General features: G+C 40.8%; 1 protein-coding gene across 4 annotated transcripts in view; it reads left to right on the top strand.

Moving 5' to 3' along the window:
* Positions 1 to 1,960: 1,960 nt before the first annotated feature.
* Positions 1,961 to 27,525, top strand: part of LOC120714484 (E3 ubiquitin-protein ligase UHRF2-like) — a 39,844-nt gene continuing 14,279 nt past the window's right edge. The window contains exons 1-3 of one of the 4 annotated variants that reach the window (XM_040000728.1): positions 1,961 to 2,315; positions 9,702 to 10,085; positions 14,608 to 14,927. In XM_040000728.1, the coding sequence (XP_039856662.1) occupies positions 2,163 to 2,315; positions 9,702 to 10,085; positions 14,608 to 14,927 (857 nt within the window). In that variant the 5' untranslated portion in view covers positions 1,961 to 2,162. Of the gene's footprint in view, positions 2,316 to 2,338; positions 8,212 to 9,701; positions 10,086 to 14,607; positions 14,928 to 24,007; positions 24,674 to 27,525 lie in introns of those variants that run through there. The other 3 variants (XM_040000727.1, XM_040000729.1, XM_040000731.1) reach the window with 3 other exon arrangements.

The following is a 27,525-nucleotide window of genomic DNA, read 5'->3' as shown; positions in this document are numbered from 1 at the left end:
CACATGAGCGGAGTGAGGCATGGAGTCTTCTCACACCCACTTCTCTGTTCGCCGTCTGGGGCAGGGGGCTGGGAAGAGGAACTGGCCGTCTGGTTGGGGTCTGGGCTTCCCTGCTACTGCAGGACCTTCTTGTCTGCACCCCAGATTAAAGGGGACTGGGGGCGGCCTCAGGTCTCTGGGCCTGGGTCTGCTCTGTCTTAGCCAGCTGCTGATGGAACCTGTGGGCTCATCACCGTGGACCCCTGTGGCTTCTGACCCACGGCTGCTGAGTGACCCCCGTTCCAGGGCTCTCCTCACCTCTTTTCTAGGCGATTGCCCCTGCAGTGGTCCTGCAGACACACGCAGGTGTGCACACAATATTGTATGCTGCTCAATAAAATTTAATATTTCTTATTTACTGTTAGCGATGCATATGTTGGTTGTTGCTGTGGTTTCCAAACTGTGTTTTTGCTTGTTTTTTTCAGCAGGTGGTGAAGCAGATTTTCAGTGTTTTTTCTCTCTCTATCCCTCTTCTTCTCTATTTTCTCTCCCTTTCCTCTGTTAACTTTCTCCCCCCCACTTCTCTTTCTTCTTCTTTTTCTTTTCTGTCCCCCGGTCTTGTCTGGTCTGATTGTAAAAACTCAAAATAAAAACAAACAAACAATATATTTATTAAGCTTTATATTACAGAACAAACAAACGATAATCGTACAGTTAACATAAGATTTACATTAAACAACATAGTCCCCAAAATAAACAAATATAGATAAAAATAAAATAAAATAAAACCAAATCAAGCATGGGTAAAACAAACACAACAAGACGAGAGCAAATAATAGATACAAAAAAAAAAAAAATACAAAACAACTCAGCACCAAGTATAATTTTCTAAGTTAATTCCCTGTCTCAGAAACTCAATTAAAGGTAACCATATTTCTTCAAATATACTCCCTTTGCTCTGACAATATGAGTAAGTCGTTCCAATACAACACTTGATGCCATCTCCTTCACCCAATCTAATAAAAATCTAATAAAATATGACTATCAAATGGACCAGTATAGCAAAAGCCATAATGGTCCACTTGGAAATATAAATATGTTGGACATCAGTTGTGAATGCTAAAAAAGAAAGGAAAATTAGGCTAAGTTTTTAATTTTTAGATTGGTGTTAAGTGGTTTACTGGGTCATTATAGTTAAATAAAAAAAATAGAGAGGTAATATGCTAAAATTCTATTACAGCCTGCCCGATGTGGTATTGATGAGCATACTTTTTGAGACTTTGGCTGTCTAAAAATCTTTGAGTAAACTGTTTTCAAAAAGTTCAGTGTTTTTATGGTAATATCTGCACTGATTTGCCCAAATTGTTTCTCTGATATATGCCCTCCATACACCAAAAAAGAAAAAGACGAAAACAAACAATGAAACTAACTAAAACTAAACCTTTTGAATAAAAACTAAACTGAATTAAAAAAAAAAAAAAGTCAAAACAACCTACAAACACATCCCTATGAAAATGGTCAGGTACAAGGAGTGGACTGAAAATGAGTGGAAAAAGCACCGAGTGGCCTCAAGAAAGACCTCTAGACAGCCTGAAGAACTCTTTGCAGTATGGCTCATTGAAGTCTTCAGCACTGTAGACTTCTTTATAGGACCCTGGTTTAGGCCGAGGAGCATACGTCACACATAGAAACATATAGCCCCCACGTGTTGTTGCTAAACATACCATAAGCTTGTTCGGTGGTCTGTACTTGTGTTATACTGCAAAGGGCCTTTTATGTCACTCCTAAGTCCCTGCTGCGTTATTACGTATTTAAGCCTTTCACACAAACCCCGCAGTATTATTGTAAGACAGCCAACTTGACCTCGTAAGTACACAATAAGAAGTCAAATTCAAATGGTCCCCCCATTATTTTTAGACTAAAAGGGGGAGCTGTGCCTTTAAAACTGCACACTGTGCTTAACGTTACTTCGCGAGATTTGCTTGGCGCCGCGACCTCATGTGAGGCACCTCCTGCGCGAGCCAGTCAGACGTTACCTCTGCAGAGGAAAACGCAATGAAGCCCTAAAAAACACTGACCATTTTAAAAAAAATCTTTAACCCTGGGGCGGGGGAAAACAATTTGTTGCCCCGAATTACCGTTGTAACTGTTGTTTATCTGAGGCGTAAGACGGCGGCGCAACGATGTGGATCCAGGTTCGTACTATAGACGGGAAGGAGACACGAACCGTTGATGATCTTTCTAGATTGACAAAAATTGAGTCCTTACGCCTGAAAATACAAGACATCTTCAATGTAAGCCCGCAACAGCAGCGCCTCTTCTACCGAGGGAAACAGGTAAAGCCGTGTTTTTGTTTCACCCCGTCACGCAACAGTCAGTTTTTTGACGCTTGGCGAGAGGGTTACGGGTTGCTCGTTGGAGAGTGAGCGGTCCTCCTCTGAGTGTTGTAGCCGTTTCGGACCCTTGCGAGCTTCCTGTTTTGATAGGAATTCGCCAATAGTTCTTGCGCAAGAGAACCGGGGGTACACCGTGTGCAGCAGTCCTCTGGGACGGCACGGATGCGTGTGCCTCCCCATTTTTGTCCCCCCTCCCCACATTGTTTAGGTTGGTGCTGTGGAGAGCTGCATGCAACAAATGTCCCACCACAGTAGACATGTTTGTTTACATTGCCGCGCGAGAGAATAGGGAAGCTCGCGCTCTGTATCCACATGTAGAGCAAAAGTAGTGCTGTGCAAACAAAACAGCCCACATCCCTCACAGATGTGCACCCCATTAACAGTTTTTTTCCTTCTTTCTTTCTTTTTTGTACATTTAAGTATCCTGAAAACACGCTCACGTATATCTGCACTGTATTTCTAACTTGGGTGAGTCGTTTTTTCAAGCTTTTATTGATCCTGTGTTGTGTTTGCGCTCGTGGTGGGTTTTAAGGAAGTACAACACGTGCCCTGACATCTAAAAGCAAGTGTAGTGTTTACAATGTGGCGTCACCACGGTACTCTCACTGTACAGTGAGGACAGTGAGGGCTGTCTACTGTAAACATGCCTGCCTGCCTGCCCTGTCTGCCTTGCCTGACACTGTTGTGCACACACTGCGCTCTGTAACATCCAGATTCACACGGACCACAGGCATGTTTTGCATTAGACACAGAACTGGGGTCCAGACTCTGAGCCTGTCCTCAATGCCATATGATTCTGCTTTGCAAGGCATTGATCCAGTATTTATTTAGCCGCTATGAAAGTCTATTACTTATATTATAAATGCACAGTTAATATGGCATATATAGAAAACTGTGTTGGAGTTCATATTAAACAAAGTCTCTTTTATGTGCCCCTTATTACTTCAACAGTCCAGGCTCTAGAACAAGAGTTTATACCTAAGCTACTAAAAGGTTATCTTTTATTATAATTGCACCATTACTTATTTATTACATTAAGACGTTGCTAAATGAATGATAGTAAACTGTTTTCTGTAGCGCATGATATGTCAAATGTTAAAGAAAAGCATTAATGTGTGTTCTTAAATATTCTCAGGTAAATAAATATGGCTTTAACCTTTTAGTGTGTGCTTTTAAATACTATTACAAGTATTGTGTAAACAATCTAACATTTACATTGTATGTAATTTAATCTGCCCACATAGACCACTTTGGCTTTTTATATTGCTTTCATAAAAAAAGGCAAAATGTAACATTTTTTGAGATATAAGTGGAAGCATGGTAATGTAGTATGTCACACCTGATAGCAGCAGTGTTCAAGGGGAAGTGTTACAAAAATAAAGAGCTCAAGACTAATTTGAGATTAAGACAATATCTGATTGGTTTTCAGGCTAGAATATGGCAAGAATATGTGGTAATTGGCTTCGGCTTGCAAGATTTTAGTGCACAGTTTATCTCTCTTTCATATTAATGAAAAAAAAGCTCATCATCATCATCACTAGCTTTCCATGAAGACGATCGTGAAAGCTGTAATCAGCTTCCATGAGACAGGCGTGCACATTTGTGTGTGTCATGGCGGACGGTCGCATGCAGCTAGCAGCCTCACAGCCTCACAGCCTGTGCTTATTTCTTTATTTTAATGCATGCTGGCGCATTTTACGATCTACCACACACGCATGCATGCAGACTTTTTGTAGCTGTTGAAGGAGTCTATGCAAAAAGCATTAGGAAAATCTATGACTATCACCTGCGTTTCAAGTCCTGCAGGTTTGAGTTCAGGGTCTTAATTATTCTGTCTTGCTTCAAATATATGTGCATAAGACATGAAAGAATCCAAATATAACAGCGTGACCTGCGATATCTGAAGGTGTGTAATGCGTGAAAGATCACTGGCTGTAACTATCAGTAATAAGCAGAGGATGCTTGCTGCTGGCAGGACACTGGTGCCTTGATTTATACTGAGTTTTAGCATAACATTACAAAGCTGATATTAACACAGTGTGAGTCAGCCAGCCGAAAAAGCCCCGAGGAAGCAGGCAGCCTACATGATATGTTGATCTCACTTTGTTTACATTCGTTTTTGCTTCCTTCTTCACATGTGTCAGGCTGTATTATAGGCCGAGGCATTCCTCTGCAAAATGGTCCTCTGTAGTTTCAAGCGGGCCTAACTTTCTTCTTCTTTGTCTAATTAAATGATAACAGGCGCTCGATTCTGACTCATGTGTGTCACAATGGGTTGATTTTATTGTGTCTTTTTTTTGTTGCCGCATATACTGCACGACAGAGTGAAAGGAAACTTCGAGAACTGTAGGCAGATTTTTACAGCCTAGCTCGCCGTTGCGCACTCATTACGGCAGATCAAATAAGAACAAACTGTTGTGATGGAAAGCGATGGTTGAGTAGTTGCTTTTACACCTCTGCGCCTCTCTGGCTAGTAAACTAATTTCAGTGCTCTTAGCACCTTTTTTCTTTATAAAATCCATAATAGCTACCAAGCACAAAGCAAACTGCTCCTCTTTAAACTGTTTGTGATTTAATCAGGGGTAGTAGATAAAGTATAGTAGTGCTATTTGCTCGATGAACAATTAATGAGCTGTTACATTGCAGTTGTTATGTACTGTCGTAGCTGTGGCTGCAAAAGCTAGGCCTGTGTATTAAATCTGATGCTATGCTTCCTTTATTTCACTGGAAAACAAGTGGAGAGCGTTGATTGGGGGATTTCCATGTGTTAAGTAATGCATGGAATGAGCCAGTGACACGCAACATGCACTGGCTAGTGCCCTTACACGCACAGTGGTGCCTGCGCTCTGTGTTAGGATTTAGACTTGTAGCAGAGCAACTCAGTCTAATTCTCTTTTCAAAATGGCGTCTTGTTTTTCCCTCCAGCTCAGTGCTCACACTGCCTCACCAGTTCAGACTCAAGCTTGCCCTTGAGTCGGAAGGGTCTCAAGCCAGAAGCCGTGCAACTTTGCCACAGTGTTTTGATGTTTCTTTGTTTGTTTGCATTTTCGCCGAGCGGTCCTAGTGTCTCTGTTTCACTTTGAACGTCTCTAGTCAGTCACATTCGCGAGCAGGCTCACACACACCTTCCACTGGCCGTGCGGCCTTTCTGCTCAGCGCCTACACTCATTTTGCAGCAGGCTTCACATTTACTTAGAGGTTTGACTTTTTCCTCAAGTGGTTTCAAGCTCAGCTTGCATTGCACTTATTTGATTTAAGTATGAAGCTTGTTTTATTTTATTTTTTAAAATTTAATACCGAAGCAGCAACATGTTTTCTGCGCAAAGAGTCGGGATGTCTTCCACTGTTGCTCTTGCCCTGTTGTCGGGCTGTGGTTATTGGCTTGCTCCCATTCACACAGGCGCTCGCCGTGACCTAGATATGGTTACTCTTTGATTACACATGGATTGATGTTTTGCCTGCTCACTTGATGGGTTTTCTTTTGTTATTTTTGAGTTGTAGATTTCATAGAAAATTTCAAGGGAAGCTGAGTTTTCTGCAGCCTTGAGTGCACACAGTCACACCCTTCTCCAACTGATAGACTGGACAAAGGGCAAATACAAAGGGAGCCATTAAACTACAACCATAGGCTTTCATGTTTTCACAGCTCTACATCTCCACCTCATGGCACTAAAAAAAGCCTGCTTGGTGAGATCAGATGTCCTACCTGTTTAACCCTGCAATGCAAGCTCTGTTACTTTCAAATAGAGTAATACGTTATTTGAATATGTAGACTAATCTAAAGGCCATTAAACTCTTAACTATGCACAGATGCTTTCTGATAACCACAAAAGATTGTTTTAAAAATGTTTGAAAACACAGAAAAGGCAAAAAAAAAAAACCCCAACAACTTTTGAATTGCAATCAAAGGAGCAACAAGCAAAGAGATTTTCATGTTTATGCAAACTTGTTTAATTTGAATGAATGTGGCCAAAGAGGACTGGTCCTCTTTATAATTTAATGATTAAGTAAGTGACCTGCTTTATATAAACGATGCAAAGCAGCACAGTGTGACATATGTTACCTTGCCCGCACACTTCTCGTTAAAACCCGCCGTGCGAGCAGTCGCCAGGTTATGAAAAGAGCTGCGAGTGGAAGTAACCTTTGTCACCTTTCTAGGTAATTTGTGCTGGCGAGCAGGGGATTTTTGGTAAATAGATTGGATGACTGTGGGCGGATTGAAGGATATAAAAGGGCCAAGATGGAAGCCTTTATGTTGCAGGGAAGCAGACACACCCCGTGTCATTGTTTTTGGTAATTTGACCTATTTTGCTCAACTCCTTGCCATCATGGGGCGTGGGTGAAGAAAAAGAAGAAATTGTGCCGGAGCAGGGTGGTCTGCCTGAGCAAGGAGGCTAATTTCTGCCTCATTCTCACCGTCACTTCAGACCTTCTGGTGCTGGTATTAAATGCGCTGCGTTGCTTTCTTGGTCTGTTTATTTGATTCCACCTTTTCATCGTTACACTAAGCAGGTTGCCTAGTTACTTTAATGGCAGAGTGATTCGTGTATTAAAAGCCTTTAAAGTCATACATTGTGATACTGTGTGACAGTACGCTGGTAGAAAAGCGAACGATGGAGTTACCAAATCACTCTCCACCACCACCCCCACACACACCCCGGTTTTTGCTCTTTTATAGGTATTATTGGGTGTATATTCAAAACAGTATAAACAGATTAGTTTCACAATGGGAGGTCTGAAACAGAAAAGGGATTGTGGTTTAATATCTCAAGAGTAATGTGAAGAGTGTAGATGTTCAGCATGTTTTTACAGCAGCTACAGGTCTTTGTCTTATCTCGGTTTGATTTTTTCTTTCTTTCTGACATTATACTTTGTGTTTTCTTTGGTATGATAAGCCATTAGTCTTTTAAAGGGCTGTCGAAATTCAGCAGAGAATTTAGCCTTGTTCGTAGCTGTTAATTTTATTCCATTCGACATTGTGATACACTCACAGGCGAGGGCACGCGCACGTACACACACGCTCTCGTGCAACATCGCCATGCCAAGGATATTTATTATTTTCGACTCTTCGAGCCTTTTGAGAAATCTTCAAGTCAAATGTCTCGGGTTAATCTAAAGCTTTGCCGTGATGTGCGGTCGTGACTAAAGTCAGTCTCCCCCTGGAACAATAAATGACATTTCAGTGAGTCACACAATGAAGATATCAGAAGCAAGTGTTTTTAAATACTGCCGCGGTTATTGTGGGGAATAAAATGTCATGTCCTTAGTCAACGTTAACGGCATGCTGTCAAATACATCTCGTCCTCCATGAATGTATAAAGCCCTTTTTCTTTCACCCCCAACATTTGCTGGGTTAGTTGCTTGTTCTTTGTTTTGGGGATTATTCATGTGAGTATGACTGAAGTCAGGACTGTAACATCTCGCAGCGAGAGGCTGATCACACTAATAGTAATGAAGCCGCTGTGGAAAGCAGGTAGAAGCAGCCCAGATATCATTTGTGCGTTTGGTGCAGTGCAATTCTGCTGTATGTTGTTCTCCTTCTCTGTCTGTCTGTCTGTCTGGGTGATTTTCCATCTCTCTGCCCCGCACTTCTCAGCAGTGAGGCTGCCTCTTTGCAGGTTCTGCCTGCAGTCCTAATGCATATTTTTTGGGGGGAGGTTTTTCTGTTTGTTTTGTGTACTTTTCTTGGTTTAATGCAGTATCAAGTCGCAAAAGATGGACAAACAGACAGACAAGGCAGCGGACGATAGGCAATTACTGAGGCTAAATCGAAGACCGAGCTTAGGCAGGGAGACAGAGAAAATGCTGATATAGACTACCACAGAAAGATAGACAGGTAAGCATAACAACCACTGTATGGCTGTATTTGCACCACTGCTTCTCTGATCTAAATTTCATGAGACTATTAAAAAAAAAACCCACACAAAAAAAAAAGCATGCACGGATGGGGAAATTGTGATTGCTCCCTCTACTGCTCGGCTGCTACACGTCCAAGCGTTCTCCACCTCATTGTCAAATAACGAAAACGAGAGAGCGAAAGAGAGAGAGAGTGGCGGCCATGCTTGTCTCCCCGGCACAATGGGCTTGTGGGGTTGAGCGCTGAAATGAATAGCCGATGTCTGCAATGAGTTGGCGTGTCCACCATAAGCTTCACTCCTAAGGCAGTGGCTGCACTGTACGCTTAACAGTAGATCGTATGTGGTAGAAGAGCGTATTTGGATGTGTAATGGGCCCTCATGTGTTTTTTTTTGTGTTTTTTTTTTGTTACTTGTGTTTTTTTGTTACTTGTCCCCCCTCCCAGAGGGGAGGGAAAAACATTTGCTGAAGCTCATATGCCACATTGCCTGTTAGGGCCATGCTGGTGATGATGATGATGATGATGGTGGTGGCGCTAGTTGTAGGTTGGTTGACAGTGATTTTATATATGATTCAGAGTCATCGGGGTGGGGTGGGGTAGGGGGTGCTCTCTTTCGGTTGTCATGGCAACCCAGTCATTTCTTTCCCCCCAGCTACATCTGCTATCACTTTAATTCATGCACCCAGATCTCTTATTTATTTTTTCTTGAGAAAAACCACTGCGGATGCTAGAGAGCGGCGCCCGCATTTCAGCACATATCCCATTGTCATCGTCAGCAGCGATAGGTGCTAATTGTTACAAATGTATTTTTTTTTCTCCTTTTCCTCTACGCTCAGAACAATCAGTGAAACACTTAACTTGTACGTGTAGCTAATTGCATTCAATCAGTAGCAGAAAATTGCCCAATTTAAGAACAGAGAGTAAATGTTGTTGCTGCGTCTTTGAGCACCGCGTGCTTTTTGAATTTAAAGGCACGTGAACATATCGGAAGTGCCGCGTGTGTTTTAATTTCCTCTCTCGAGTGCCGTAACAGTGTGTGTTCTACTCACTGTGCTCAGTGTTGTATTCTGGTGTTGTTTGTCCTTGACAAGCAGCCTCGTGTATTTGTCTGAGGGCACTCTGCAGTGCAGCGGTGGTGATTTCATTTTACACAGATGTCCATTTAGAAAGAAATGTAGAACAAAAGTAAAAAAAGTGATGGTTCGTTATGGATTTAAAATGAGCTACAGTATTACTAACGCACAGTTTAGTAGTGGTTGGAATAATCCTATTTATAAAAGTTAAAATATATTGGTAAACTATTATTATTTCAAATGTATTATTGTCTTAGCAACATTTTAATAGCTTGTGTTTATTTATAGGCAGTGAAAATGATTGATTGCAGTGTTGTATACAGCAGTGGTTTTCTGCGTCTGTACATCTTTGCCTGTTAATGTTAAAGAGTGACATTTTCATTTGCATTCATTTAGATGGAGGATGGCCAGACACTGTTTGACTACAACGTGGGTCTCAATGACATTGTTCAGCTGCTGATTCGCTCACAGACCGACCATCCAGACAGCCCTGCCACCAAGGACTCCTCGGGTGTTGGATGTAGTTCCATTTCTCCCCCCGATTCTAAGTGTGAAAGCCACAACTCCTCGGCTCTCGTCTCCCCTGCTGCTATGGAAACCACCAGTATAGACAATGACAGCAGCTTCAGTACCAGCACTGTTAATGAAACCAAGCCAGACGCCAGCATTACCAGTAACGCAACCAAAAATGGGTTCAAGTCCTGCAGCCCTGCGCAGGACACTCAGTCACCCACGTCCAGCAGGAACACACTAGTCGATCCAGGAATTGGCATGTACAAGGTGAGGATGACGGATGTAAATATTTTGGAAATGTTTGCATGGTTTTGTATTTGAGTGGCTGTTCTGGCTCTAGGCCAGCTTGCAGAGAGTTTAGTGCCCTATAAGCTAACTCACTGCCAGAGACACTTGGGCAGGTTCTCCTGTTTATGTGGTTGTCAAATCAAATTAGAGACTAAATGTGTCTCTGCTCTTTCACTGCTGCTGAAAACGTCAGATTGCATGGCAATGATGACGTCAGTGTCATTTTGAGCATTAAATGTTGGCCGGTTGCAGTCATGTAATTAAACGTGCCTGATGAAAGTAACCTGAAGAAAAATGGGTAGAAACATTTGATTTAAGTACTCCTTTTTTCTTACCAGTCATCTTTTACATCCCTATTGTCTTATGTATTAGCACATCTGCTTAGATATAATATTCCAGCCACAAATTACCCTAAACTTTCTCATATATAACCATATTCTGGTGTGTTGACACTTAGTTTTTTCCTCGCTATTCAAGTGTTTGTAGGTCTGATACCCTAATTGCTTTGGGTATAAGCTTCACGTCGCTTACCTTGTCAGGATAGCAACCACACATAAGAAACAGGTTTATACAACTGGGTCACTAACCAGCTTAAAAATTATAAATAGAAAGTCAAAGCCCATACTGGGTATGGATGAGTCTGGCTGAGAATTATATCTGTGGGACTGGACTCAGTTTGATGCGTACAGTCCCGTCCAGCATGCAGGAAAATCAATAATCAAGTAGATGAGCTGCAAATTGTGCTACTGACTTGACTGGATTTTAAGGCCACGTGCATTCACAGTCTCTAAGCATTCAGCACAGACATGGTGTTGACGAATAAACACAATGAGTAGAATAAATTAATGAATACTTGTGAAATATTTCTGCACAAAAGCATTAAAAATAAACAAAATTAGCATGAACGTGACACACAGGTATAAGTGGTTTGCATGTTTAAACTCATTCAATATGGAAAACTTCAAATCTTTTGTCTTCTTGGACTGTTGTGCAATTTTAAGGTTTAATATGTGACATTTCCAGATTAAGATATCAAGTAATTACTAGACCAGAGTTTTTTTAATTCAACATAGTCAGGTTTTCTTTGTGTTAGCTGGCTTGACAGACCCTAAAATCCCATTTTAATGGGTATCACAATGATAGTTATCAACTTTCTTTGTTAAACCAGGCTTTCTGCTTCAAGCTCCCATTTTTTTCAGTGTATTTGGATCAACTAAGCACTGCCTAGTCCAATCACAGATGTCATCAGAGGAATAGGTGATAGAGATCTATGAAGAATATAAAAAATATGACAGTAAAATGCAAGATTGGTGCTGTAACTGAGGCATGATGGTAGGCCTAATACTGCAGAAAATTGTTGATTTGATCATTACAAGCTGACATAGTGGTGAAATAAATATATTAATATATTCATTTTTCCACTCATGGAACTCATGAGTGCTGTTTATTTCTAACGTGACAGCTGCACATTAAACTGCAAACTAAGGTTGGGCGATTGGACGAATATATTGAATATCGATCGTTTTTACAAGTGCGGTTTATTTATTGATTTATCCATGGGTAAGTTTGCTAATGATGTCGGTTGAAGCTAACAGAAGCATTCAACAGAAATAAATAATAGTGCTGTTTTAATGGCACCCTCCTTCAGCTGCGAGCAGATGCACACCTCAGAGTGCGCCCAAAAGCAGCAGCGATTCGTTTACTCAAACTCATAAGAAAAAGAAAGCACGGCAGTAGCCCATGTTCAGAAAAATGAAAAGCATTTTATTTAAATAGAAAAAACAGATTGGTGGGGAGAGAAACAAAGAGAAAATGGCTTCTTTTTTCCACTATAACCATGTTTACAGGCCGTTCCAGTGTTTATCTGTCTTACACACTCGATCAAACAACATATAAGTTAAAAATCAAAATGTCTCTTCCAGTGAACAAAAAAACCCCTCAGACGTAAAGTTAAGTCTTTTGTGCGATTCGACGCATCTCAAATAAATAAATAAATAAATACATGAATAATCTAAAAAGTAGCTATATTAATACTGAAATAAACAAAAAAAGAAGGTAAAATATTCCCTCCAAACAAAACTTATAAATTCTTTGACAGGAAAACAAGCATGTTTACTTTATCAGGTTTTAGCAGTGGTTAACAATATTACCAGCAGTGTTGAAGACAGTGCTTGTGGCTGGTATACACAGATATTTCCGTGTCATGTGTGATATCAATGGGAAACGTATTTCATGCATTTTCCACCAAGCCAGTGGATCGTCTTCGACTTCCTCGCTGAGGTAACAGTCCGTTATCTGCGCCTTCTCCTCCAGTGTGCAATTTGGCAATTAGCTCGTCCATGTTTGGACTTCTTCTGTGTTCTAAACGCGCAAATCAAAAAGTCTGCACATGCGCGAATATATCACCTATCGTTGGTTATTGAACTGACGATTGTTGGTTGGAAAATTTGTACATATCGTCCAACCTTACTGCTTACAATTAATAGTTACGTAGCGTAATTAAAAGGAGACATGGGAATTGCTTCATTTTTTCCTAGATAAAATAAATTTTATTTGACTGAAAGGCCACCAGTCAAATAAAATTGGAGATAAATAGCCTAAAAATATAATTAATCAACTCCAGTAGTGTTCTAAAAAAGCCCGACACAGTTTGTACCACTCTTAACTTTACTGCTGGACGTTATTCCATGGTGCTAAATGTGTGATACAGCCACTAGGAAAAATGTATATTCCCCCAACTGGTTGGTGAATGGTTGTTAGCGGTTGCTGGGTGTCGCCACACGAAATTCGTTGCAGAGGTTGCTGCATAAACAGCCTTCATCTGACTGCTTTAACTGCTTTGGCACTGTGAGGGACCAAGCAGCCAAGGCATAGAGGACACAGGCAAAAAATATCTTCAAAAAGGGTTTTCTTTAATTTAACCCTCAAAAAAGTTAAAAAATGACAAAATTCAAAAACATAATTAGCAGGCCCATAAAAGAGGTCAACTAAATATAACTCCACGAAAAGTAATTTCCAGAAACTTAAACAAACAAAGTGAGACACAACTTAACTCACAAACTGACCTAATTACAAAGACACATGAGGGTAGTTTTTATAATGGTTTGGCAAAACCATTTACACATAGTAGGGGGAAACAAAAACACACACTAATATTAACTAAGCACAGAATAACCTAACTAAACCTAAAACACCCCTGCTCCTGGTAAGCCCATGGTTGGTCCTGCTGAGCAGGCATTTTGTTTCTGGAGTCCTCAGCCACGCCTTTTGCCCAGACAGGAAACAGCCACCGCCCAAACCCAGGGAACTCAAAGAAAGAGAAACATAATTAATATAACAAAACATTTTAGAAAAACCACACAATGCTACTATGTGCGTGCCTCGTAATATCAGTGTTAGGTTTAACCAAATGATTAACGAATTATATTAATGAAGAAAACTGCAAAACAAACTAATAAAGTGAACAAATGGACTAATTTACCCATGTGTGGCTGATGCCATCACAGGCACACAAGTAAACATCACATGGTAAGCAGCCAAGTGTCTGCATATCTCAATTGTAAGGTAAAGATCCCTACAATCTTAGAAGAACAACCCCACAGACTTGGCGACAGTGGGCAGGAAAAACTCCCTTTTATAGCTGGAAGAGATCGGAACTAGGCAGCAATCTGCCTCAGACAGTTGGGGAGTGAGGGGAAAGAGAAGAGAAAAAAAGTGAGCTTAGAGATATATGACAAAAAAGAGACATTGAAACAATCATGCAATCATTCAGTGTGGTTATACTTTGTTTTAATGTAAATGTTTTGACAACAAAGCTAGGCTAATCCAGAGTTGGATTTGCAATGAAGGAGTGGTTGAGTCTTATTACGTTGCATTTTCAGTTAATTAGCTTGGCATATATTAGCATTATGCTGTTTCTGGCTATTCTTTTAGCCTAAAAACTGTAAAAACATTTAAATTCAGCCCATGAAAAGCTCAAAAGCATGCAAACATGCATGTGCTTTTACAGAGGATATCCCAAAAGAGTCATCACTTTTGAAATATTTTTTTTCTTTCACTAAAAGCTACTTTCAGCTGCTTCTTTATTCATAAGGGATTTCCACAGTGGGTAGCTCCGTATGTTTGATTTGGCAGATTTTATTTATTTATTTATTTTTTACGCTGGATGCTCTTCCTGATGCAACCCCAAAAGGATTTGTGTCTTTTTTTGTCTTTCAATATATAATGTTATTCTTTCCAATCAAAGGTTTTGTTTTTTATCCGTTCCACTGCATAACATTCACTCTGTGATGGTTTGTTTTTTGTATTTACTAAGTGAAAAAGATAATAACAGGGTTATTGCTGTTTTAGAATTTTGACTCTGGCATGTGCTGTATTAGTCTTTGACATTGGATGTTATAATCCCCCTACACATCAGCTCCTCAAAAAAAAAAAAAAGACGATATTTGTGTGCGGGGTTCGAACAGGACCGGGTGTTAATTTAGTCATTTTCTCTCCTCAGATTAACGAGCTGGTGGACTGCAGAGACGTCAGCATCGGTGCCTGGTTTGAGGCCTGCATTGAAAATGTGACACGCGCTCCCAAAGGACAGATAACGCCCACAAAGGGCAAGGTGGGCCGGCCCCCAAAAAGGACTAATGGAAAACTGGAGGCCGAGCAGGGACAGGCCCACGGCCACGGTCAAAACACGGACAGTAACAGGACTAATGTTGTGTTAAACTCTGAGAGTAACGGAGCCTCCACCTCTCAGACAGACTCTACAGCAGCGTCGGAGAGCAAGGAGAGAGAAGAGGACGTAATTTACCACATTAAATATGAAGAGTAAGTAGTGGCCCATTCTACTGATGCAGCCTAGCAGTGATAACAAACGCGGCACATCGGTGCGGCGGCATTTTGTTCTGGTGAAAGAAAATCATTCTAGACGCTCAAATCCTGCCCGATCGGAATTTTTTAGCGCCAATGCAAAATGTTTGCCTTCCTCACAGCAGAAAGTACGGTTTCATATCCCAGGTATTAAAAACATTTTTGTTCATGCAGCCAGTGCGTTCACCACTAAACATAAATGTGCTGTGTGCTTGTTTATGGTACTGCTGGCTGCAAGCATCACTAACCGCTGGGAATAGCAGCCTGTTTTCTCCTGGCAGTCCGGGGGATGGAGAAAGGGGGTTTGTGTAGTTGATACTACAATTTGGACTCTATCTCGCGCATACCCCTTTTCCAGCAAATTCATTCAAAAGCCGATGTTTCCATGGCAACTCATGAGTTCTCAGGAGCATTACCTCTTTGCTTGCCTTCTTCAGCTTTGTCTGTAATTGCTGTGAACATGCCACCGGTGAGACATAGCCTCCTCGCCGTGTCTATCGTAGTGTGCATGTGTTTCTGTCAAGGGATGCTGCGCCAGAGAAATGGTATCGGGGGTTTGTTGAGCAGTCATTGCGTTTTCTTTTATGTGGGCTTCATTCCCATTTGGCATCCCCCAGTTTCCCAAATCTCCAGTATTCAGCTTTGATTCAGTTTTGTATCATTTGCAGCGGGATAAGAATGCTCCTGTAAGGGGAATTAACAAATCTACATCGTTTTTTTCCCCCCTTTTCATTAAAACATATAAAATATCATTCTTATGAATCACATATGCTTCTGTTTATTTAGTTTGCTTTAGTCTCAGGTTCCTTATTTGGATTATTCCATTGTTGAAAATCAGGAGAGACAGAAAAGGGAGAGAAAGGGAGAAACCAGTTAGAACAGCTTTAAACGCAGGATGTTACCATAATATTTGATTTGCATCTTTACCAGCCAAGAATATGATCGCAGTTAATGTTCTTCCCACTATCCGCAATTATTAGCTTTCGTTTTCAGTACGAGCTTATCCAGTATATTCTTTTGCCTCCTACTAAGTGCATATTTACCTCTCTGTCCTGAGCACCATTCCAGGTTTTTTTCATCATTTTGTTTGCCAGAGAAAATTCGAGGGTGGTTAAGATTCCTCTGCCTTCCCACGCACACGCACTCCCCCTCAAACACCTGCCTGTACAGTCTGAGAAAGACAACCAGTCCTACGAAATGAACCGCCATGTTTTTGCATGCAATGTTTGGGGTAGTATTGCGACAGAACATAATGAGCCGCAAAAATGGAAACGGGGCTAAATGTTGGGACAATCTCCTCGTGGCTGCTCTGAGGAACTGAGCGTGTGCGCTAGACTGTTACATTTTTGCTGAACCCGACATAAGTGTAAGATTCTCGTAATCATTAAGGACATCACAGGCAAATCTAAATTACAGTTGGAGGGTTTCTGCATTGACTACCCCCTAAATTTTGGGCTGATATTTATCTAAACTACAATTAGGCTATTCATAGGCAATTCATAGTAAGTGAACTTCTCCAAAACATGCCTGGAGAATTTAACCAATAAAAATCACTTATATAGTTTATCCAATCCTCTTCTTAAGAAGGATTGGATCTTCTTAAGAAGTGTGGACCACTTGAATTGAGCTTTGAATATAAATTAAACTGTTAATTCATCTTTCCTTTGACCTTAGAAGAAGCTGTATTGTTACGTGTTACATTAAAGACCAAGATGTTATTCAGTCTATTGTAAGATAAAGTTAATACAAATAGAGAAAAATTCAGGGGTCTTCCGAGGAGTAAGAGAATTCCCCTACAAGTTGATAAAATCTTTGTTAGATGTCTAAAATACTATAAGAAAAAATAAACATGAAAACTGAAGATTTATTTATAAGAATAGGAAAGCCACTTTCAAAAGATTTCAAAGCGACCAGTTAGGCTACGTCTACACTTAGCTGGATAAATTTGAAAACGGCGTTTTCGTCTAAAAACGCTCCGCGTCCACACTATTGTTTTCAAACTGTACGTTCCTGTACTGCACATGCATGAAATGTAAGACGATTCGACATGCGTCATTCCCATCTACCGTTTATTTACTTTCCGGCTCTTTGAAAGGTCGCAGCAAAGCGTCGACTTTTACAAGTTTTATCTGGAGCTATCTGGAGCATGTACAAACTGATATTAATCTTTAATAGGGCTGTCAAAATTGAGAGCAAACAAAAACAACTGCTGGACAACGCCGTCCGCCATCTTAGTTGAATTGGCCACATGACTGCATAATATGACTAAAATGCGTTTTCGAAAGCCAGCGTTTTCACAGTCCACACTGTGACGCGAAAACGGCATTTTCCATTTTATCCACTTTGGAGAGTGTTTTCAAAAAGCTCAGTTTTCCTTGACCATAAGCGCCGTCTCAGTGTGGACGGAAGGCCAAAACGGAGAGAAAAAGATGTGTCTTCAAACCAAAATGTATTAGTGTGGACATGGCCTTAGATACTCGACAAAAGCCCAAAATAAAACCCTGCATACCAACATCCAGACCTCATGTGTAAAGCATGGTGGAGGTGGCATCATGATTTTAAGTTGCTTTGCTACATTATGGTCAGGTCATCCTAAATAACCCTGTAGAAAAGAACAAATTCAAAATTAGGGCTGTGCGAAATGACCAAAATCTCATATCCCGCTATGAGACATTTATCGTCCTGACAACGATATATATCACAAAAATCTTCTGTAAATTCTGTGAATCTCGGACATTTTTCAGGGCAGCCATTTTTTTGTGAGTATTTATTACACGGCGTGCTGCGGGGAAAAGCCTGTTCTAACGTTTGAGTCTAAGGTTTGTTTTGAGCACCTGACGGCTCTTCTTTTGCTTCTCGTCCCTAAACTCTCTCCATACTCTTTCATGTGATTCTTGCATAGGTGGTAGAAGAGGTTTGCCATGTTTGAGTCTGTGGTGGGGTTATTTTAAATATAAGAGAAAGAGAGAACTTTAAGAAATGAATAAACAGTTTATTTTGTAAAACCACGAAAACAAACGATAGCGTAATATGAAACGATAGACGTTTTCATATCGTCGTCCGATATATATTGTTATATCGAACAGCCCTATTCAAAATTGTGTCAGGAAACATTATAGGGGAATTTCGGGGCAGCAGTCCATGATCTGAACCTTGGGTCATGTAACAAGACAATGACACAAAATCCACAAATTGAAAACAGATGGATTAGAGATGATAATTTTGGTTTTAGGATGACCTGGACATAACTTGAAGTGGGGTGGTATGACATTTAAAGTGCTTATCAGTCAGTATATCGACGTGTTATTAATGATTAATTATTATTCTTTGGTCTTTTAAGTGCCACAAGAAGCTACAGAAAATAGCTTAAGGAAATTTTGTTTAAAGAATAGCGATATATAACGATATTACAAGGAAATGTGGAATGGAGGCAACAGCATTCAATGCAAACAAAATCAAAGGCATTTTCCAGCCTTCTATTTCAATCAGCTACTCTCATTGGTGACACATACCTCATTCAAAGTGTGAATCAGTTGCCATAATGTGCCAGGAGTAATATTGTAGTGGAATAGTAGTGACACAGTGTAAGTAAAACATGAGCACAAAAGTAGCACAAATGTTATTTTCTGCCCTGAAAGGCAATGGCTGTACTAAAACTATGATGTTTTATGATGTTTTTATTACAATGTGATGAGGTCAGCCTGTTAGGACGTCATTGTGATGTCATAGGGTGTCGTATTGAAAAAAATCCCAACATGCTTTTTCATATGATGATTACTTGATGTGGTTTCTTGACATTTTTTTCAACATCAACTTAATCAAAATTAAATCAGCTCGAGTTGTTAGTGCTATCTACTAGGGCTGCCACTAGGGATGGGTACCGGTGTCCGGTGCCATGATGGCACCGGTTCTGACATAAACGGTAGTAACCAGACCGAAAAGCAGCGCACATTTCGGTGCTTTATTTCGGTGCTTTTTTTTCCTGAGCTGTGATACACTTTAGATTCTAGCCAATAATTTTACGTTTCCGAGGATAGTAGGCGGGTCCAGGTACGTGCGTTCTTTTAGAGCAGAGCTACAGATTAAAAATGCCCAAGGCGAAGCGGTCAAAAGTCTGGCTGTACTTCACAGCAAAATATGCAAACTCAGCAGCCTGCAACAAGTGCTTTAAGCTGATACTGTGATACTGTCAAAGGAGGTAACACCTCAAATCCGATGAAACACCTGGCGACGCATAGCGTTTTTTTTAAAAGCCCAGAAATGCGCCGTATGATAGCTTGCTGCGAGACCTCACACCGAGCGCATCTACTGTGCGTGGGTTGCCTGTTATCTGACCCGGAGTTAGCAATATCCCCCAAAAACCCCGAAGAGGAGAATCCTGGCCCCTAGCCCTGCCAGTGTAGCAGAAATGATGAGGATGATGATGGCAGCAGCAGCCGTTCTTCTCTGCGTGAGTAGCTTAATGTTGTTCGTGTGTAATTTACGTTGAGTAGGCTAACCACGTTATTACATTAATGCATGTAAGGTGAACTAGCAAACATCATCATAGCTACATGCGGCTGTCTTCTTGTTTGATGGCAGATGCTCCCTTCACCCTGGCCAAAAAGGCTAAAATGACCAAAGAAAAAGAGGGAAACAGCTAAGCATGAGAGGTTTTGGACAAAGTTTGTGTTTTTTCCATTGTTTAAGCACTGCTTCCAGCCAAGAGTGATACCATATATGCCCCATAGCTGCAGAAAAGGCTAACATTGTTATCTTTTTACAAAAAACCAGCTGAACATGAGAGGTTTTTGGACCAATTTTGTGTTCTCCATTCTTTAAGCACCGGTTTGAGCACCGTTTGAGCACCGGCACCGTTTCAAAAGTACCGATTTGGCACCGGTATCGGATAAAACCTAAACGATACCCATCCCTAGCTGCCACAAACGATTATTTTGATAGTCGACTAGTCACAGATTATTTTTGCGATTAGTTGACTAATCAGATCATGCATCCATTGGACGTAAAACATACAGCTTATTGCACCAGCATGAATCTGCTCTTATATAACTATCATTAGCTTACAGCTTTAAGTGTTTAAAGTATGTGCTAACTAAAAATAAAGACAAGATGGTAGTTTATTAAATTTTAATGAAATTTGCAGATTGTTTCAGTGAAGTTTAATAAACTCCTTGCTATCTAAAATATAACAGGACACCGGAGTACATTCTCCAGCATCTCACACTTCTGATGATCAGTTGTCTGCTTGACGTTTATTCAGCTGTGTAAAAACTATAACTTTAATCTCAGCCAAACCGATTTACTCAGGAACAAATAAAATACTAAAAAAAGCCAAAAAATAACATTTTTAAGTTATCTAAGTGACTTATATATGTTTAACCTGAGTAGTGAAAGACAGCGGTGGGTTTGAAAACGATTTGCCGTGACTAGTCGACTAATCGTGGCAGCCCTACTATCTACCATCAGGCAAAATTTGAAAAATATTTTGAAAACTGGCTGCTAGTCTGGTAACAAACAAACAGAACCAGTTACATACTCCCTCCCTTTGAAGGAGAGATATTTAATACTTTAGTTGAATAAAAAAGTAATTAAAGTAAATTGTAACTCTTCAGGAGCCTGCACACATAATAAAATAGGACTTGAAAAATATTTCCTGCCTGAGATGTTATGAGATGCTAGCTAACACTTGCATTTTTTGCAAAGTATTGTGCTTTTCTGGAGGTCTGGCGTTTAGTAGGCAAGCCACTTCTTGCTATTGAATTATCTCCCTCTTTAGGTGTTAAATTGTCATCTGAAACTGACATGATGCTTTCGCTTTCAGACATGCTTGGGCTTCTGTCATTATTATGCGAGCTGGGGAACATATACCTAAGGTGTCACTGTGTCATTGATATTGTGAGAGAATACTTTTTATGATATGGCATAGGAGCTCAAAGAAGTGTTTTAATTTTAGTATCCTGTTATTTAGCATCCTGGCTCTCTTTTTTGTATTCTTTACTGGGGCACTTATTTATCATTGCAGATACTTTACCTGCAATGAGAAGTCAAAACTTCTGTTGTAAAAAGTTTCTGCTACTATCAGGAGTTCTGCACCTCATGTGAGGAACTGAGATGTGTTTTTAATCCCACTCGATATTTACGTTTTTAAGCTAAAAGGGGTGTTTTTTTGGTCAGTTTAACTCAAAGTGAAGCTTTAGTGGGTCTCGTCTTCTAATTAACGTAGATCCATGTATGCTGAAGAGGAGGGCTTATTAATATCTAAAGTGCTGGCGGTTAGCCTGCCGTTATCTGAGCACGAGAGTATCGCTAAGGAAGTTTTATCTCCTTTCATTCCTAGTTTAGTAAGTGCCAAGGAAATAAGGATGAAACAAAGTTTAGTTTCAGTTCTCTTTCTCACTCTTCACCCACTCTGTTTCCTTTTCTGCAACAGAGCCGTTATTGTTTAACTTTTGAGTTGCAGCACCATATTACTACATGGCTTTTATTGGCTTTTACAGTTGTAGTGAGAATATCCACCGGCATTATGTAGCTTACTAAATTTAAGATCATGTTTAGTATGACCATGAGCTCTGACAGGCTGGTTTATGGCCTCTTTTCCTATTTTATATTACACACATATAAATTCAGTTTAGCTATGTCAGTTGTAGTGCCTGCATGCATGCTGTGGCTGTCCCATGGCTTAGTGGGACACCAGAGTAGGTCAAAACCATTACCATTACCATGTCTGTACCTTAGCATGCTATTCATTTAGTCAAATTATCCAATCACTGTAGTCACTATTTCAGTGTTTTTCTTTTAGAAGTTAAACAGTGTTGCTTTAACATTTTATAGTTGTCCAGACATTTGTGAGCCATGCAGGTAAAATGGGAGCATTAGAGTGGCTGCAAGACAGTACTCGGTTGGATTGTACTTGAAAGCAGCATCTAAAGAGAATAGCCTCCACCCATTAACCATGCACTGTTGTATGGAGTACTGATGTCTTTGCTGAATAGCTGCCAAAAAGTCTGGCAGCTGTTGTCGGTGCTTAAACGGTCCAACAAAACAATGCAGACGATTTTCTGTTCTTTGGGTCATTGTTCTGTATCCCCAAACTAAAATAATTGCTGTAAGTTTTAAGAGGTAGTAGAAGATGTTTTGTTTGCAGCTGTAGCGGTGCAGTTTTAAAGAGTTTGTAATTGTACAGTGTGCACCAGTAATGGCAGCAGAACCTATGATTTCTGCAGCTGTGAGGGTCAGTGTGACCCCCGTGCAGACGTCTGAGCAGCCTGAAATATGTAACTATGCGGTTACATCACAAATCACTCTGAGACCAAACTGAACAGAATCACACAAAAAATGAATTCATATATCTAAAAAAAATGCATCTGCTGTTCATATACAAATCTGGAGCTGTCTGCATTTGTGCACCATCTTCAGTCTGTGTGAATAAACTTAATAACCAATCCTGTCTGACCCCAGAAATAGAAAAAAACCCCAAACAAAAATAATAGCAAAGTCTTTCTGAAGCTTTTAACACAATGCAATGCAGAGACAGTGGCCTTGTTTTAATTCATCTGAGGCAGCGTGCAGTCATGTTTCCCATTAAATTAATTGTAGTGCACCCATGATGTAATTCTGCTACCGTTTACAAGCGTATGAAAATAACTGAATCGTATTAGACTGTTGACGTCACTGTTAATCAGATTGTCTGTCCTCAAAAGTTGTTGTTGTTTATATTTACATGCAGAGGACTGAGTTACAACTTATGGTACTTCTGCCTCTGCTTCCTGTTTAAACCCCATTGAGAGCCAAAGCCGATATTCCTCTCTCACATGTGTGTTTGTAACACATGTGCATGTTGATGTTTGTCTGGGGGTGGGTGTTATTGCTTGTATTCACCCCACTCTTTCTAAAACCACAGTAATCCCCTGGGCCTAAAAGAGGAAATCCCATAAATGAGCCTCAGCCTCCACTTCCTGGGAGCACACTAGCTGTGCCACAGCTTACATTTTGGTCTCTGTGGGCTCTCTCCAGTCAGTTTAAAATGCCTTCAAATAGGCCCCAAAGGCTTATCAATAGACAGTAAAGCAAGAAGTAAGTAAAGCAGCATAAAATCTTCCACAATAAATTTGTAATATGTTGGGTGTTCTTGGCATTTTTAGCTGAGCACAACGGGGCATTGTTGGTTTCTGAGTCAGTGGTCAGTTTTAGGCTCAGCTTTCCAGAGAAACACACGCATGCACTGCTCGTTCATGCACACAATTCTCTACTTCTTCCAACATGAGCCCCCCCCCCCCCCCACCCCCCCCCACCCCCCCACACCCCCCCCACACACACACACACAGTTTGTGAACGGACCGAGTCTGCGGGCCATTATGCCGTTAAACACATTGTTCATCTGTACGCATAATCCCAGCTATTGGCAAGCAAGCAAACAAGCTGTCAGTTTATCCTGAGTTAGGTCTGATCCTTACAGCTTGATGATGATTGGCATGCAGAGAACCTGCACAATTAACCTCCCTATAGTCACCGGGAGTTTGCTAGACAGGAAGCCATTTCTCACTTGTTTAAATCGCCATTTGGCAACAGAGGTAGATTTAAAATTATACAGGATGTGCTAATGTTTTTCCTCTTGGCCAAAAATGGTTTTCACCACAAGCACATCTGGAAAGAAATATATATATAATAAATATAAAACTGTTGTATTCGACTTAAGCGTTTTTTGTGTTCAGTCGTCCATTTTGAGGATTTTAAATGAACATTTAAACACAATCCTAAAGAAAATATTTGATTAAGTTAATTTTAAATACTTTGTAAAGACTACTTTGCAGACAATGACCGTCTAAAATTCAAAGACGTGCATATTAAGTTAAATAATTAATCCAGGTATACAGCGAATAAAGCTCTGATTACCTTAGCTATCAAACTATAAGGCGCACTTAAAATCTTTTAATTTTCTCAAAATCGACAGTGCGCCTTATGCATCAATTCTGGTTGTGCTTACTGATCTCGAACCGATTTCATGTGGTACACGGCGCTCAAAAATTTGTCAAAATGTTTTAGCGCGACTTTGGTAAGCTACGAACCCGCGCCGCTTGATGGATTGTTGGAGCATTACGGCTACCGTAGCCTTAATGCAGTTCAGGAGCCTCGCGGAGTAACACGTACTGTGATTCAACATAAAGGTGTGTGGACCCCAAAATGGCACGTGTTAAGAGATATGCTTACGAAGCGAGTTTAAAACTCAAGGCTATCAGTCGCGCAATTCAACTTGGGAATAGAGCAGCTTCAAGAGAATTCCGAATTAATGAATCAATGGTACGGAAATGGAGGAAGCAAGAAGATGAACTGCGCCAAGTAGAGGAGACCAGACAGAGTTTCCGAGGGAACAAAGAGAGATGGCCACAATTAGAGGACACGATTGAACAGTGGGTTATTGAACAGAGAACAGCAGGTAGACACGTCTCTACAGCCTCTATTCGACAAAAGGCAACAGCAATAGCACGAGACATGAAGCTCGACGACTTTCAAGGAGGTCCTTCTTGGTGCTTCCGTTTTATGAAAAGGCGTAATTTCTCCATCTCCACAAATACTACTATCTCGCAGCAACTGCCAGAGGATCACGACGAACAGCGGGTCATTTCTCGCGTCTGCTGCAAGAATAAGATCACTGAAAAGAAGATCCAGAAGAATTTGGATTCGCGGAAGAGGAATGAACGGGAAAAGTGAGTGCATTGTTCTGTATTTTATGTGTTACAACTTTTGAGAGTTATTGTGAATGGGTTGAATAAAGTTTGACTTATCTATTTTGTTTCGCTTAATGCCCCTTCTAATCCGGTGCGCTTTATGTATAAAAATACAGAACGTATTAACTGGCCACTTCATTAGCACACATGTTCAGGGCAAATCTGGCAGCAAATTAGTGAATGTAGGTATGATCAAGGCAAATTGCTTGAGGTCAAAATAAACATACACTGGGACTATGTGCACGTTAGCATATGCTACTTCCGGTGCGGGAACTCCTGTGGGGAGCTTTGTTTCCGGTGTCCTATTCGCGCCTTGTTTACGGTCCAAAACAAGTTAAGCAAATGAATGAATCGAGCAGCGATTTACATTTCTATAGATGTCTTGGGCATTTACCCAATATATCTGTAAATGATGTTCATCGACTTGTCGATATTTTCCCCCGCGCCTCAGAGCAAAGGAGAAAAGGGATTCAAATGTTATAGTTCTCAGTATCTGTAAACAGTGGTCCCTCGTTTATCGCGGGTGTTATGTTCTAAAAATAACCAGCGATAGGTGAAATCAAGTAGCCAATTTTATTTTTTTTACGGTGCAAAACGTTTCGTGGACATCATGGACATACAGTACTACTCTTCAGAGTCACACTGCTAGCATCGATGCAGCGATTCCGTACTGTACAGGAGAGACGTCAGGGAGGAGATCGTCTGCAGCGATCAGGACGCAGGACACAATGTGACGTAAAAATAAGCATGCAAACTTGCACTACAAAATCAACGAAAAAGCGAGGTGAAAAGTGAACCGCGTTATAGCGAGGGACCACTGTAATTTTGAAGGTAAGTCACAACATACCCTTCGTAAATACTAATGTATAGAAACCCTTACCAGCAATCATTCATTTTTTGTGTGGCTTTTTCTCACGGTTTGTTAACATGCTGTGCGGGTCTGTACTTGACTAGCTGATATCGAGATAACGGGAAACATCTGGTTTGACTTGTTCATCTGTAGTTTGAATGCTGAACATTTGCCTGTTTAAATCATAAGACCAGTTACTATACAGAGATGTGCTTCTGAATGTGGACGATGTGTCTTCTGCATGCAGTAATGCAGTTCTGCTTGTGTTGAGTGATGTAAACAACTGATCAATCTAAACTCTTTAAACGTCAAAATTGATCATTAGATTTTTTTTATGACACAACAGTGGTGAGTGTTTCCACCTTCTGCAATTTGTAACTTAACGCGATCTTTCCGTTTTTGAGTTTTGGACATGATTTTGGAGTATATCTTTGCAGTAGCGATTGACCGCAAAGTAAAGCTACCGGAAATGTACAACCCCACATCCGGTCTCAAACCAAGAAGTTAGCATTTTCTCGTGCACAGGGTCTATTAGCTCAAGAGTAGTGTTTAGAGAGCTTCATGGAATGGTTTCAGTGGCTGAGCACTTGCATTACCTTACATCCACAAATGAGATGCAGTGGTTTAAAACGTGCCGCCACTGGACTGCTGATTTGTCACTCTCTAGAGTGATGTATCACACTTCTCCAGCTGGCTAGCTGATGGACAGATTTGGTTTGGTAGTTGCCAGGTGAACGGTACTTGTCTGACTGCATTTCAGACAAGTGTAGTTTGGTGGAGGGGGAATATGGTGTAGGTTTCTTCTTCAAGAGTTGGCGTTTGAAGCAGGGACTCTCAATGTTTCAGCATACCGAGCAATTTTGGACAATTTCATTCTCCCAACTTTGTGGCAAGAGTTTGGGAATGGTGTCTTCCTGTTCCAACATGACTGCATACCAGTTTACAAACCAAGGTCCAAAATACATGGATAAGTAAGTTTTGTGTGGAAGAACTTGACTGGCCTGCACAGGGTCCTGAACTCAACGCGATAGAAGACCTTTGGGATGAATTAGAGCGGAGATTACGAGCCAGGCCTTCTCGCCCAACATCATTGTCTGACCTCACAATTGCGCTTCTGGAAGAATGGTCAAAAATCCCCATAAACACACTCCTACACCTTTGTACCAACTTGGATTGGTTGTGGTTGAGGCACCACAGCCTACAGGAGTATCAATGCTGACCATCCCTTTATGACCACAGTATATCCGTCATCCTCCACCAATATAGCGCGCCATGTCATAAAGTTCACATCATTTTAAACTGGTTTATTGATCATGACAATGAGTTTACAGTTGAAGTTGGCTGCATAAAATATTGCAGGGAAGTCAACCATCACGGTCCTGACGGACATGGTCATTCAAGGCAAGCTCAGTGGCAAGTTCTTGAAGCTCTGACTAGCACTGCAGAACAGGCTAGTCGTTGACTTTGGATCAACAGGAGAGACACAATTTCAACTCTAAAGTAAAGGCGGTAACTGCAGCAATAAGGTAAATTAAGGGAGGTAATGCAGAGGGACACACACCCGAGATGGCAGATGTTGCTGGTAACACTTAGCTCCACATTCATACCATGAATGTGGCTAACAAATCTGCAGCATCTGTGTGACGCTATCATGTCAATACGGACCAAACTCTCTGAGGAATGTTTCCAGCCGCTTGTTGAAACTGTGCCATGAAGAATTAAAACAGTTCTGAAGGCAAAAGCAGTTCTAATCCAGCACAACTGAGATTTATCTAATGAAGTGGCTGATGAGAGTATGTCAAAGGGTAAAATCTGCAAAGTGCTTTGAGTGGTCAGTAACATAAGAAAAGTGCTATATAAATGCCAGTCTATTCCATCTCATGAATCTGTGTATGCTTGTGTCTATTCCAAAAATGTGGTCCTGGAAACTTCTCGTACCTGGAACTAACACAAAGACGGGTTTAAGAATTTTGATAGATGT

This window comes from Simochromis diagramma, unplaced genomic scaffold (assembly GCF_900408965.1).
Source record: "Simochromis diagramma unplaced genomic scaffold, fSimDia1.1 OVJJ01000596.1, whole genome shotgun sequence".
Lineage (NCBI taxonomy): Eukaryota > Metazoa > Chordata > Actinopteri > Cichliformes > Cichlidae > Simochromis > Simochromis diagramma.
This window is presented reverse-complemented; position numbering and strand designations above follow the sequence as displayed.